This window comes from Lytechinus variegatus, chromosome 6, assembly GCF_018143015.1.
Source record: "Lytechinus variegatus isolate NC3 chromosome 6, Lvar_3.0, whole genome shotgun sequence".
In the NCBI taxonomy this organism is placed as follows: Eukaryota; Metazoa; Echinodermata; class Echinoidea; order Temnopleuroida; family Toxopneustidae; genus Lytechinus; species Lytechinus variegatus.
Genome location: NC_054745.1, coordinates 2,586,867 through 2,603,161, shown reverse-complemented (window position 1 = coordinate 2,603,161; position 16,295 = coordinate 2,586,867). Strand labels below are relative to the sequence as shown.

Genomic DNA, 16,295 nt, shown 5'->3' with positions numbered 1-16,295 from the left:
TTGATACTTGTTATTTAAGTGGCGGAGATCATCATACTTATAGGGGGGAGATGTAAACAAAGACGGTGAGGGGATACTCGACTTGGAAACATTACATGTTATGATGTTCAGTAAGGAATACTTCTGTAAAATGGGGGGGGGGCTTGGGGCCATAACCCCTAAACAAATTTCTTGAAAAAAAAGTTAGAACAAAAGAAAAAGAAAGGAAAAGGAGAAAATATTATATTTTCTGGATAACATGTGATAATCTGTCCAAAAAATATTTAAAAAATGGCTCAATCGCTTCGGTCGCACACAAATCCTTAGACATTTTGCCCCATACTCCATGTCTGGCCCCATAATTTTATTTTTTAAGGGCAGGGTCCTGCGCCAGTGGTAATGAAATTGGTTTGGATCAAATAATATCGCCAGTAAAAAAGTAATTTTAATTGATTCAAGCAGCGTTGAATCCCAAACTATAAAGGCACTGCAAGATTGTAAATAGTAGCCCGCAGGCTAGTGAGAACATTTCTGAAAATGTTTACAAATCTTAATCTTGTTATGAATAATGCATAATTAATCCAAGTACAGTTTTATAGAGCACCACATGTTTAAACACACAAATCAATTGTTGGTCTCAATTTTTTTAAAATCTACTTTAGATAGAAATGGACACTCTCCATTGATGCATTTTGAAGGTTCGATATCTCAATTCCACTTTTAAATACTGCTGTAACGCTAGAGCTGTCACCCAACAACATATTTGATACACGAATGACGTATTTATGACGTAAATAAGTGGGGATATGGCAATTTACATTTCACCTTCGCCTAAAAACTTTTTTTTCAAAGTTTTGATATCTTACATTCCTCTTTAATTTAAACAGTAATAGAAAAAAAGTGATATCACAATTTCAGCCTACCTAACAGTGATCTAGAGGGTCCATACTAACTAACGATGGTAGCAACCCTTATCTGTGGTGTGTGTTGTACGAACTCATTTTTTTCTCAGGTCCTTGCTCCCGGACTATCATATGTAATCACATTTCTAGTCACAAGCAAAATTGGGCATTAGCCAAAATAAATGCATGGTCACATGACCGCTCTCAACCAATTATTTCATTAAGATCCGATCCATCATTCTCATTATTTTCAATAACCCACTATCAGGCTAAAGGAGGTGCCAAGGCAGAGTTGACATGTCTCGAATTCATCAACTTCTGGTTGTGCTCCATCTTTGCACATGCTGTGCCACCCCCATCAGTCTTGAATAAGAACACATCCAAAGCCAAACAGAAATCTCCACCAATATTAATTGTTGGAACGCATCGAGACAGTGTGACGGGGGATGCAAATGAACAAAAGAAGAAGGTAATTACTTTCATGTGCATTCCTAATACAATTTTAATTCTGTTAACATAAAAAGACTAATAAAGTTACATGTACTGTATGGTATACAATTTTGTTTTCGTGTATACACATTGGCAAATATAAATACACATCTTCTTGACATGATGATTGTATATCTGACCATCATTGTTTATACCAAACATGGACTTACAGATAACAATCCTTACATATTGGAAAGTAGCAAAATTTGTAAATATTTATTTCTTAAAGATATGTTTGTATTTTCCATTTGTATTTTGACGACTTTTAGTGGTATGTATGTGTCCATTTATTCAAAATGTTCGGTAAAAGGATAATTATCCATGCATGTAAATTTCCTCCAGTTCTTAACCTTACTCAACTCAATAAAAGATGTGATTCCATTAACCTTTTTGTGTCATACTATTGGTAGAGAAAAGTACTAATATATAAGTGAATTCCAATAATTCCTTATTGGAAACTCATTAGATTGAATTTATTTTAAAAATGATAGAATATCATTTACAGGCCTGGGTGGGTTTTAAGAGCAATGAATGTCTAAGTTTATTGTTAGTTTTTCACTTGCCCAAGCAAACATGCATACTTTTATACAAATCACTGTCATTTATGTTAGTTTATCAAGCCAAAGTTAGGCCAAATACCTGATAATAACCTTTGTTACGTCTTGAAAACTAACCCTAATAATTAGCAATGTAAGCCTGTATATCGACATATGTATGTTGTGTGTTGGACTGAATGTACCACAGGCATTACTCCGGAGGGGGGAGGGGAATGTATCCCCCATTTTTCTGAAGGGTTGGGATGGTACATACTATCAGCCCCCACACAGAGGCAAGTTAGGACAGCAATATTTCCAACAAATTTTAAAATTTCTTCCCTTTATATGAGACTTATATGCTCAGAAAAATTGGAATGCTGTGCCAATTATTCAAAACATTTTATTTTGCAATCTTTTTATTTTTTTAGCATCATCTTCTTTTTTTTAAATATTTATGTTATGGCCTGTGATGGCGTAAAATCATTTCTTAATCACACTTATTCCCGATTATCATGAACCCATTTCAAATTTTCATCCTACCTTTTACCAGTAAAAACTGGGGTGTTTAATCATGTTCTAAAGTTTACAATATTGGTAATCTTACCCTTATCAGGCTTTGTAATGTATGCACATTATTTCAAAAGACTGAAAGATTTTTAAAAGGCTCACTCACTTCGCTCATTTGCCACATTTATTTGATAATTACATACCCCTTGACAGAATATCTTGATAATTACTCTTGCATTTAATTATTAACTGTTATTCAGTAGGTAATATCATAACAAAGCAATAACAAAATAAGCCGTCGAAAAAAAAAAACCCTGATCGGCATTTAACCGAAAGATGGTAGTGTTATGAACACATTGCACGTGATAATTATGATAAGCACACGCCATTTGAAAGAGGTTTGGTTTTCGTCTTCCAATTCCTGAAAAAATCGCTCCCTTGCATTTTGAACTTTTAACTATTATATTATGTCAACGGTTTTATACCCGATTATACATAGCCCAGGCGCGGATCCAGGAGGGGGCCGAGCCGGCCCCGGCCCCCCCCCCCTATTTTTTGACAACCTGCAGAAAAAGTGTACTCTTTAACTTGATAGAAACTACGAAAAACAGAAAGAAAAGTAAGAAAGAGGTATTATAACCATGATGTGTAATTTACATGCAGCCTCGTAACGGCCGGCCCGACCCCGAAAGGAAATAAGAAAAGGGTGAGGGGAAGAATCGGAATAGACTTTATATATAAAAAAAATCGCTCGCGCTTCGCGCTCGCATTGCCTGTGTAATGAATCCCATTCAAGAGGGTTAAATGACACTTAATATACCCAGTTCTTATATCAATTTGCTCACAATGTTTTAGCTCGCACATCAAGCTTTTATTATTTTGTTTGATTTACACAAATTGTTATATCAACATTTTCAGGCTCGCGCTGCGCGCTCGCATTGTTTGATTTGTGAGATACCTATCCTCTTTGGAAATTCTTTCGAAAATTTGTCAAAATGCTCCTTTATCTGTTTATCATGTCAGTATATCAAAAAAAAAAGCTCGCGCTTCGCGCTCGCATTTAATTGTTTGAGACACACAGCTTGTTCCTTATTTAAATAAATATGCGCTTAGACTGTCCAGTTTTCAGGTCGGAATATAAAAAATTTGAGCTCGCACTCATTTAATTGGTGATACTTGTATCCTCTTCATTAATCACTAAAAACAGTCCTAATTGAGTCCCTTTTCACGTTACTATAATAAAATTTTGGCTCGCGCTTCGCGCTCGCATTGATTACTTGGATACTTATCTTTGTTCATGATTATAAAAACTGCTCAGAATCTTCAGCTCTAAGGACATAAAATATCAAAGAATTTTAGCTCGCGCTTCGCGCTCGCATTATATATTAAGACCACATGAGATACCTTATCTTGTTTATAACAATAACAACTAACATATACTTAAAACTTCAGTCTTTTTATAGGACTACCCCCTGAAAAACCAACAAAAAAATCAGATTATAGCGGCCAATCAAGAAAAATTTTGATGAAAATATTTTTCGGCCCCCCCTATTGGCGAAAGCTGGATCCGCCCCTGTAGCCCTTGGTGTGGGGGTGTCCCTCAATTGTGTTTATATTTTCAGGGCAATATGTTACTACCCCCCCCCCTACGGCTTGGGCCGAATTTACGGTGGTGGCATTTATGTATCCTGTAAATCGTAAGCAGGTCTGACTAAAGCCATATGGGGCTGACGTGAGTTATCAAAATTACTTAGGATAATTAAATCTTTAAAAATGGATTATATTTTACTTTGGCACGATTCTTATTAAAATACTTAAACCTTATGCTTTAGTTTTGAATGAAATGCCGGTCCCAGGGTGTTTTTCATGAAATAAGTGTCACACATTTTATCTGACAATTCCTGTTTCATTCGACAAATAAGAACTATGCATCTCTGCCAATCAAAATCAACCAATTTATCTGACAAAAATATTGATGAAATGCTCCCCAGCTGTTAACTTTGACAAAATAGGCATATTTAAAAACTCATTAAACTCAGTATCCTTTTAATATATACACACATATTTGGTTTTCATTTTCGTCCCAGATTAAATCTGCTTTCAAGATTATTCGGAACACGATCAAGGGAAAGCCATTTGAATGTCATGTGGTCCCCCAGTACTATGCCGTTGAAAACAGCTTAGAGGATAAAGATGAAGAGGTATATGAAGTATAACCAGATAGGTGTTTCATAAAGATGTTCGAAAGTTATGAACGACTTTAAGAACGAATGGTGATCTCCTCTCAGTCGCCATAAACTTAAAAAAGGCTGGTTTATGTGTTCGAGAAGTTACTTACACACGGGTTTATGAAACACCCGCCAGGTGCGGATCGTTGGTAAAGTTATGTATAAATTAAGGCACTACTGGAGCATGTTCGCAGGCTCCAAGTCAGCACATAGGGATATACAGATGTGAGTGTAGCGGTAGGTTTTTTAGCACGAATGTAACTTTAGAACCCTTAAACCCATTAGGTGCAGCCGAGTGGGTTTAGAATAATACCATAGTTACCGCAAGCACACTAGTCCTATTTTGCAACGACTGAAATTGCGAAGTCAGCGACAAAAATCACGAATTTCACAACTGAATTCCCGTGTGAGCGACCGGTCTTCAGAGTTTAAGATTAAGCATGAAGGTTCACCTGTGAAGTTATTTGTAACTTACGAACGGCTTTATGAAACACCGGGTACGTTAATTTTTAAAATAAAAATGGGAGGCGTTTTTACTTTTGATGACAGGGCGATGTTAAAATCCACGAGAAAATTGTTATCATAAGATGTATTCTCTCAGACAATGCATTATGAATATTCATGACCGTTCGAGTAGCTCATGCGGTGTGTCAGTATAGATAGGTCCAGCGCCTCATGTGTAGTTAACAACTACTTTTAATTTTATAATGCTCGAAGAAGTATTGTTCAATATTTGTAGTCTGCTGTGGATGAAAGAAAATGAAAGAATATACAGGCCTCGCAAACTCAAAGAAAAAAAAGCCTGAAGATTCCGGTGTTATGGCCATGCTTTTGAAATATACGTGTTATGCTACATTACATATCTTGTCATTTCTGCTAGCATACTGTTCATCAACATAATTATCTTTCATTGAGAGTATTGTGCAATACATATACATATATAACATATAGGGTTATCTATCTCTGCAATACATGTCCATCTTTAAACACCTTTATATATGCATCTGCATTTCTTTAATAAGCTTTGAATAATCCATATGAATCTCGTTCACTATTATTGATGTTTTATATTGTATTTCCTTTTTAGCTGATTGCATTAAGGACACGTATAAAAGAGGTTGCTGAGAAAGAGCCTTATATGGGTGAAGAGATTCCTATCAGATGGCTTTTATTTGAAAAGGCACTAGCAGCAGATAAGATTCATTATATGTCTTTAGACGAGGTAAATTTCAGTTATTAAATCCACATCACGTGTGTAATACAGTTCAGGGGTAAACGAGTTAATATTGCTTTGATGACGAGGACATTATTATAGTTTTTCATAGTTTTTTAAAGGATAAAATAACAGTAACATGGCCTAAATGTGCATATTTTTGGAGATGTAGCTTGCTTTTCAGCTTCCACTTTTCACAAAATAAAACCCCCTTTTTAGAAAATCTATTTTTTAGCATAAAAATAAAATATCCCACCCTTCAAACGCAATCGCCTTTTAAGATTACGAGCAAAATAGTCACTGATCAAGCAATACAATGTTTCTTAAGAGAATTTATAATCCATGTTTTATTCTTCCAGACCAAGGAACTGACGCGTAATGTCGGGGTGGAATCTGAGCATGAGCTTTTAGCCATGCTAACCTTTTATCATGAACTTGGATACATAGTTTACTATGGAGATATTGATGACAAAGAGTCTCTCCTCAGAGACATAGTCATCTTGAATCCCCAGTGGCTAATCGATGTCTTCAAGCAGGTCATAACAATCATGGACCCTAAAGAACGGGTAAGTAATTCAAAGACCTTGGGCAATTGATGATCGAAAGGCCTCTTTTCAGAGACACTTGAATCCCCAATGGTTAAACCATGTCGTCAATTTATAACGATCTTTGACCCCAAAGATCTGGTGAATGAAATAAATTACATTCGACATTTAAAGGTCAAGTCTACCTTAGAAAAATGTTGATTTGAATCAACAGAAAGAAATCAGACAAGCACAATGCTAAAAATTTCATCAAAATCGGATGTAAAATAAGAAAGTTATGACATTTTAAATTTTCACTTATTTTTAACAAAATAGTTATATGAACGAGCCAGTTACATCCAAATGAGAGAGTCGATGATGTCACTCACTCACTTTTTTTTAATAATACAATATTTCAATTTTTACGAATTTGATGATTAGGACCTCATTGCCTGAAGCTCAGAATGTTAAAATAATGAAATTCCAAGTGTTCAGGGAGGAATGAAACTTCATCACATACTGTATGACATTGACGAGAAAATAAAAATATTTCATACTTCATGCACTGGGAATAAGAGCTGCGCGTCCTAAGAATGTCCCTCTGAAATAGGGTTCAAGTAATTCCAAAATGAAGTATTTTCAATGAAGTATACATGAGTAAAAAAGGTTATTTAATATTAAACCTTTTATGAAAATTAAATTGGTCTCGCTTATCAGAGCGGTCTTGAATAAGCACCCTGAATACGCGATATTGGTGTATTTCAGGCAATTCCAAGTTTGCAGTAGAGCTATATATTTGCATTGTCTTAATCATGTTAATATCAACTTTACCATCCATGTTCTGGGCAGGGACATTTCCCTAATCAATCCAGGCTTATCAAATCACAAACTTGAGCATATGCAGAAGGTTAATGCTCTTTTTGTAATGATTTTTTTAATGATTGATTGGGGATCAGTGCACCAACTTGAAAGGGAATATGAATGATGGATAAGTTAAATAGGCGGAGCATTGAAAAGCAAACCACTTAAAGGAGAAGTCCACCCCTACAAAAGGTTCAGTTTAATAAAAAGAGAAACTCCCACAAGAAAAACTAAAAAAAAAAAATCAAAATCGGATTTAAAATAATAAAAGTTATGACATTTTTAACTTTCGCTTAATTTTACAAAATAATTATGTGCACATCCCGTTCGGTTTATGCAAATGAGGGAACTGATGACATCATTCACTATTTATTTTTCATTTTATTATGATATGAAATATTCTTATTTTCTCTTCATTGTCCTGAAAAACAAAGATTTATTTTTTCCTGAACATGTGAAACTACTAATGTTGTGGCTATTTACAGAGTATGACGGGCCGTTAATGCCATGAGCCGTCATTCATTCACCCATTCGAGAGAGTGAATGATTTGTACGTATTTTACCACCACTCACTCGGGAGAATGAGTGAATGAACAGTTTTATCCAATCAGAGAGCTAGAATTGTTATCGAGACCCCCATCACTGAAGTGGTTGTATATTCACTCGAGTGGTTGTAGTTCACTGGAGTAGTTGTACATCCACGTACAACCACCTCAGTGAGGGGCTCTCTATAGCGACTTTAGCTCTCTAAATTGGGAAAACTGTTCTTTTACTTACTCTCCCAAGGAGTACGCAGGTGGTAAAATATGCATGCTCGAGTGAGTGAATGAGTGACGGTTTCTGGCATGAACGGCCCTTCATAACAGAGACCCCTTTCTGGCAACGTGTTGTTGGTTTTGGGAAGGCTTGTCACATAGTGATTTTTTTTTTTATTTCAGGATGGGATCGTGAGTGATGCTTGGACAACCCTTGAAGATGGCATCCTAGAAGATAGGTTGATTCAACATATGTGGACAGGTTTCCTTGAGCAGAAGGAAGCCTTGGTCCAACTCATGGCCAAGTTTGATCTCATTTGTGAGGCTCCAGTAGAACAGTTCCGACCAGAAGAGGAGAGAACAAGAGATGATAAAGTAAAAAGCTCTTTTCATTATCATTAATAAAATAAGAAATTCAGTGAATGTGATTTACTAAGGGTAAAGTTTCCATTTAGCAACATTAATGAAATGAAAAATTTCTAGTGAATTCACTAAACAAGGAAACTCTCTCTTGAAGGATAGAAATTCTTCTTTTTCTTGCATTGTTTCTAGATGAGATGGAAGTGTTAGTCAATTGCATGAACAAGTTTGAGCTCCTCTGTGAAACTTCCTTAGAACACATTTAGCAACAATAACGGGATTTAATAAATACTGATGTAAGATTTTTGCCATGCTAAAGGGTGAAATGGGTTATGTGCTTTAAGTTGAAGTTTCCTATTATTCATTAGATTTCAGAGAATATTTTGCTCTAGGGGGAAATTTTCACTGGAAGTGCAATTACCAAATGAAGTTATTTGGTAACTGCTTGATAAGGGAAGTTTTCTCCTTTGAAAATAGATTGAGCAGTTATATCTGGCAAGAAGGTTACCTTGGCCAGAAGCGATCTTAATGTAGTCCAATTCCTGACTAAGATTGATCTTTTCTCCAAGCTCCATTAAGGTAGTTCAAAAACGAAAACTTGGCAGAAGTAGATGATATTAAAGGTAAGGCTCTTGCCATGCTTATCAATTCAATTCAATTCAATCATGGTTTATTTCGTATAAAAAACAATACATGTTACAAAACCAGAAGGCTGAAATTAACATGTTTACAATAAAACATTCACAAGTCACGGATAAAAGCAAACAATTACAATTTACGATGTACAAAGATAATAAAAAAATGATGCATCATTTTTCTCGAAAATAAAAAGCCAAACCGGCATGATGAGTACAGCATAAGTTGGAAATTACCATTTGTATGGCTTAAGTAACATAATTTCAAGGGCAACTGTCACTGTTACACACTTACCTATTACAAAATGATTTTTAGTGAATTTGCTAAAAGGGAACAGTTTCCAACTTATGCTGTATTTATCATGCCTATTTGGCCTTTTATTTTCGAGAAAAAGGATGCATCATTACTCTTATGGCCACTTATATATATATATATATATATTATATATATTTTTGTGAAGTTATACATGTACAACAGCTTTAACAACTCTTTTTATTTAAATATTGTAAAGAATGAAGAGAAAATGGTAGGCGTACCTTAAATCAAGGTTCCCTGAGCTATCTACCCTTTTAAAAAATTGATGATGCCGATAAAAAATGTCTCTGCCGGGAATCAAACCCGGGCCCCCACCCGATGAAGGACATTATAGTTGGTATAGCGTAGAAAATTTGTCTCTCTGATGATCATTGGATCGCAGTCGCCCTAGCCACTAACCCGTCTCTGTGGTCTAGTGTTTAGGGCACCGGCGTTCAAATCTGGGGGACCGGGTTCGATTTCCGGCGGAGATATTTGTTTGGCATCATCAATTTTTCCAAAGGGTAGCTCTGGGGAACCTTGATTTAAGCTACGCCTACCATTGTTCTCTTCATCCATTTCTTTACAATATGTATATATATGTATATTTATAAATGTGATCAATCTTGGCGATGTACGTGTACGGGTCTCCTTCATAATTATATTTGAGATCAGTAGTATGGAGAGGACAATAGCAAGGTCAATACCCGTCTTCATCAAGCTTTTGGGCACATACCCTTCATCAGGATCTACATGTAGACCAATATACAAAAAAAGGCCTACTTATAACAATTTTACAAACAATGCAATGTAATATAAAACGGAGATAAGTAATTATAGTCCATAAAAAAATAATCAATTATTCATGCAAGGTAAATGGTAAGTCAATATGTAACGAAGTATAGAATATATAGTTACCGTAGGGTCCGTAAGTATAGTGTTGTTGACAGTAAAGTTAAGTGTGAAGTGAGGTCAAGTGTGGAGTGGTGAAATCATTAAAGGGTGACGGGGGTCGTTTATTGGTCGGCGTTTATACCACGTGGTCTTAATGTTTTGAGTTTGTGTATCCAATGAGATTCCCTTTTCATGATGGTGTCGTGTTTCTTGTTTTTTACTATTTCGATGGCAGTGATGTTAATGTTGTGTACTGTATGTCCGGGAAGGTTGAAATGTATGGTGTATGGGAGGGTTTTGCTGTTTGGTCTTTTTTTTGTTGTAATTGGTTACTTCTGATCTAGTGTTATTTAATCATGTGTATAGTGTTGTTTCAGTCTTTCCGACGAACACCTACACTCAAAAAACAAATCAGTAAAAAATGACTGGTTAATAGGGTCAGCTGGGAGCAACTGTTATTCTAGTCATATTTGACTATTTTCTAGTCATATTTTACTAGAAAAGAGTTATTTCTGACTAGAATATATGTCAGAGATGTGAATATCAGTGATTGCCATATCAGCTGCTCCCAGCTGACTACTGGTCTAGTCAATTTGACTGATTTGTTTTGAGAGTGTACAACTCGTTAAACAGACTATTCACACCCTGGACGAAGACAAAAAAGTAAAAAGTAATCTAATCCCTGCCAATGCATCCTGCCCCAACATGTACTTCCTGCCCCAAATCCACAAACCCAACAACCCCGGACGACCCATTGTATCGGGATGCTCCTGCCCAACTGTTGAAATATCTAAATACCTAGGCTTCCATCTCCGACTACTAGTAACAAGACTACCCTCCTACCTCCAAGACACGACAGACTTCCTAAACTACAAAGACAACATAAACAATTCTCACGCCCTGTTACAACCGATAATAGGCACCTTTCGCAAATCTCTACAACGCGAGATTAGAGTCGGGTAACTCAAAAGTTAACGATTAATCATAGACTCGAATTTCTAGATTGATTATACATTACAGTCAATACAATCAAACGTAGAAAACTGTTTTACAATCATTGCCAAGCTTTGTGTTACAGGCCCTATAGATCTTGCTTTTCGTGTGCAAAGCTCTTTCATACGATACCAGCATGCCATGCCATTTGCCTGCCTAAGCTCGCGGCGGGACTGTACCTGTATCATGGCTATGACTCCAGCTGGCTGGAGACATGCGAAATGTAGATTATGACATGGATAAGAAAGTGGTTTTTCAAACAAATCGAGTACATATTGAGTAAGGAAAAACTTACCGAATTAAGGCTTAGATATAGATCATTACAGTCCATCGAATCGATATTGCATTTAATGTGCATTATTTGTGGATCACTGGCAATTGATTCTATGGTTCAGATCACCTCTCAAACCGAATCCTTTTCAATGCGTTGACATGTACACAGCATGCAACAGGCCATAAACCGTCTAAATTTGCGGAGTTTTTTTCTTTTGCCAGCACCTTCTACATAAACGATATGCCTCTAGCACACAATGTAATGGGCAGTATGTTTTACTTTTCCGCAGAAATGGGGGGTTTGCCGGGGGTACACTTCCATTGATGAGTGGATACCAGGCGCGACCATGGGGTTTCGAAAAGCACCCTAAACAAGGGAAGGTCTTTTCCAGATTATGAAAATGCATCTCTCAACAATTATTTGGGTTGTGACACGTAGTGGAAATATATCCCTTTTCAGTATTTTAATCATTGTTTCTCACACCCTCATAACGCTACATAGGCCTATACGTATACCCACTCTTTCCCTTTTTACGTGTGGTCGCGCCTGGTATCCACCATTCAATGGAAGTGGGTCCCCCGGGCGGCCTCTCGAGCTCTGGGAGGAAGCAAATTTGGATTTGGAAAGTCGTCCTAAATCAGATATATCGCTGTTACCATAGTAGCAACCAGAATTTTGCACACGAAACGCAAATTGAATGTTTCCGTTCCAGATGCGAAACGAAAAAAAATCTCATGTCACACAATTTGCATTACAGGACGGAGTTTAACGACCATGACGACGGGCCCAAAAGTCTCTTCCAAAATGAACTACCGTTCTAAATAAGCGTACGCGTCCTCAAACGAAAGGTCGGGAATGTCGCACCAACGCATAATGTCGCAGCAACGCATAATGTCGCAATCTGCGACATTATGCCAAGAGCGTCCGACGCATAATGTCGCAATCTGCGACATTATGCCAAGAGCGTCCGACGCATAATGTCGCAGTCAACGCATAATGTCGTAGTTTTTCTAACGCATAATGTCACATGTCGCAACGCATAATGTCGCAGCAAATCGTTAACGCATAATGTCACATGTCGCAACGCATAATGTCACAGCGGTATTTTCTTCAGGACTTGAGCTACAGATAAGATATAAAACATGCTTTTACTTAGTATTTTGAGACACGAAAAAGAGAATGAAATTATTTTGAAATCAGGATTACTCTTTGTATGGATATTTGTCGCTATATTGCCATTTCGTCTACTGCCTTTTCCCCACTATCGCATGGTCTGATATCATTTCGTCTACCATTAGTTAGTCAACTATCAACATAGTCCAATAACCATTTCGTCTAATTACCATCTCGTCTAATAGCCAGTTGGTCTAATAGCCGTTGTGTTTATTATCATTTAGTCTAAATTGTATTTTTTTCAGTTGGTCCAATATCCATTTTGTCCAATATCATTACGTCTATTACCTTTTGGTCTAATAGCCAATTGGTCTAATAACCACTTGGTGTACTCTCATTTTCGTCCATGTTCCATTTGGTCTAACTTCAGTTGGTTCGCTATCACTTTGTCTAAATCCATTTCGGCTAATACTCATTTGGTATCGTTGCCACGGGTCCAATCACCAATAGGTCCAATCATTGGTTCTAGGACAATTACCCCATGGACAATCACCCTTCCGGACAACTAATCCCTGACAATTTTACCCACCCGAGGACAATTACCCCCTGGACAATTACCCCCTGAGGACAATTACCCCCCGAGGACAATTACCCCCTGAGGACAATTACCCCTAGACAATTACTCCCGGACAACTACCCCCTGTAAAACTACCCCGAGGACGATTACCCCCTGAGGACAATTCCCCCCCCGGACAACTACCCCTAGGGCAATTTCCCCGGACAATTACCCCCTGGACAATTACCCCCGGACAACTACCCCCGGACAATTACCCCTTAGGGAAATTCCCCCCCCCCCCCCGAGGACAATTACCCCCGGATAATTACCCCAGAGGACAATTACCAACGGGAACAATTACCCTGCCCCGGGGACAATAACCCCCTAGACAAAGGGAGTGCACAGAGTTAGGGCCTAAATAGTAAAATTACAAGTCGTTCTTGTGTAAATTATCTTTGCATATTTTTTTTTTGCTTACTGTATTAAAACTAAAGCCACATCTTAATCTGGAATGTGCACCAAATGTTTCATAATTCTTAGCTTCTTGTTAGATGAATTGTTTTAAAATAACAGGTTTATAGGTTCTTCTTGTCAAAGAAGTGTTGATGGTTTGCGTTACCGACTTTCAATATTTCTACCTGTGAAGGAGTCTTTTTAATGTTTTATCTATTTTCCTGATTTTTTCCTGAAATTAAACCCCAAATTAATCAAGAAAAAAATCAGATCAGTTGGAATCAGAGAAATTAGGCATTTGTGATTATGTCTAATCGTGTCTTTTCATGAATGTTCAATTGTTCTATGAAAACTTAGTATGTGGGCCAGTTTACACATTTTCTGATGTACATATGCGTAGCTATATAGCGCAAGCCCCCACCCCCATTTTTCATGATGCAGAAGGCATTGCTAAACAAAAAAAAGAAAAAAGGCGGAAAAGGAAGAAAAAAAAGAAAGAAAACGAGAGAGAGGGAGCGAGAAAAAGGGAGAAAGAGCGATATAAAAGAGAAAGTTATTAACATAAGATAAAGTAGAAAATATATTGAAAACCTGTGCCACCGACCTAGACCATTATAATGGTTCACGCCCGGGGGGGGGGGGGCACTCAGTATATAATAATGTGCAGCGGAGGGGACCCCCATTTTTACACTCAAATTTCCGTTCCAAGGCATAGCATCTTTGTCTTATTGAGAAAAAGAACAAATAAAGCCGCTCCAAGGCAAAACATTTTCTTCTTATCGAGAAAAAAGAAGAAAGAAATCCGCTCCAAAGCTTGTCATATTTTTCGTTAAGCCGTTCCGGTCGCATTGATCTGCTACAATGAGCTGCAATTTTGGTGAAATGCGGCCGCAGAGCGCTGTCCGACCATCACCTCTGCGCTAGCGCACCCGGCAGACGTGCCGCCGGGCGAGCTACATCATGCACGCATGTCCGTTCCACAGGGATGCATCAGCACTGACACGCTAGCGATCCGTTCCAAGGACCCCGTTTTTGTCTCGCCCGCGGCACACCCCTACCACTTTTTTGGTCGAGTGCCCCCTTCCCCACTGGGGTCACGCTTGATTCGATGCCAGAGAGAAGGTGGGGGGGGGGGATTTTCCGGGGTAATTGTTTGGCGGTAACTGTCTGGAGAATCATTGTCCTCGGGGGCATTTGCTGGGGGGGGGGGTAATTGTCTGTGAAATAATTGTCCAGGGGATAATTGTCCGGGGGTAATTGTCCTCGGGGGTAATTGTCCGGGGAGGGGTAATTGTCCTCGGAGGCTAAATGTTAAGAGGTGGTTGTCCGGAAGGTGATTTTCTGGGGGGTAATTGTCCTAGAACCGGTGATAGGACCTAATGGTGATTGGACCCATGGCAACGATACTTAGCCGAAATGGGTTTAGACAAAGTGATAGCGAACCAACTGAAGTTAGACCAAATGGAACATGGACGAAAATGAGAGTACACCAAGTGGTTATTAGACCAATTGGCCATTAGACCAAAAGGTCTGATATTGGACAATATGGATATTTGACCAACTGAAAAAAATACAATTAGACTAAATGATAATAAACACAACGGCTATTAGACCAACTGGCTATTAGACGAGATGGTAATTAGACGAAATGGTTATTGGACTATGTTGATAGTTGACTAACTAATGGTAGACGAAATGATATCAGACCATGCGATAGTGGGGAAAAGGCAGTAGACGAAATGGCAATATAGCGACAAATATCCATACAAAGAGTAATCCTGATTTCAAAATAATTTCATTCTCTTTTTCGTGTCTCAAAGTACTAAGTAAAAGCATGTTTTATATCTTATCTGTAGCTCAAGTCCTGAAGAAAATACCGCTGTGACATTATGCGTTGCGACATGTGACATTATGCGTTAACGATTTGCTGCGACATTATGCGTTGCGACATGTGACATTATGCGTTGCGACATGTGACATTATGCGTTAGAAAAACTACGACATTATGCGTTGACTGCGACATTATGCGTCGGACGCTCTTGGCATAATGTCGCAGATTGCGACATTATGCGTTGCTGCGACATTATGCGTTGGTGCGACATTATCGGTTGTAACACGCCCCACTCCCAGCCCGCACCATATTAGTAACAGCTGACGTAAAATCACTTTACACCAACATCCCACACAATGAAGGAATACAAGCATGCAAAAACGCCCTGAATTCGAGACAACACCTACACCCACCTACAGACCAACTCATTCGAAATCTTGAACTTGTCCTCACACTCAACAACTTTAAATTTCAGGAACAACACTACATCCAAATCCAGGGCACTGCAATGGGCACACCGCTCGCCCCATCCTATGCCAACATCTTCATGGGCAAACTTGAGAAGGATATACTAACCAACTCAAGGCATGCTATCATTGCAGGTTCCTGGAAACGATACATCGACGATATACAGTTCATGTGGTCAGGCTCTCCTAGACTTCTTGCGAAATTCCAGGACACCATCAGCACTACACATCCCACTATAAAATACACATTCGAATCCTCAAATTCAGGGGTCTGCTTTCTCGACACACTCCTTCCCCCAAAAAATGGCACACTTCATACAACAAGCCGACAGATACACACAGTTATCTTCTACTAACTTCTTGTCACCCGAAACACACCTTCCGCAGTATACCATTCAGTCAAGCAACCCGCGTGAGACGAATTTGCTCT

General features: G+C 38.2%; 1 protein-coding gene across 1 annotated transcript in view; it reads left to right on the top strand.

Moving 5' to 3' along the window:
* LOC121416732 (probable serine/threonine-protein kinase roco4) overlaps positions 1–16,295 on the top strand; it is a 59,331-nt gene that overhangs the window by 28,190 nt on the left and 14,846 nt on the right. The window contains exons 9-13 of the mRNA XM_041610192.1: positions 1,150–1,350; positions 4,501–4,614; positions 5,729–5,863; positions 6,214–6,420; positions 8,178–8,369. Of these exons, the coding sequence (XP_041466126.1) occupies positions 1,150–1,350; positions 4,501–4,614; positions 5,729–5,863; positions 6,214–6,420; positions 8,178–8,369 (849 nt within the window). The remainder of the gene's footprint in view (positions 1–1,149; positions 1,351–4,500; positions 4,615–5,728; positions 5,864–6,213; positions 6,421–8,177; positions 8,370–16,295) is intronic.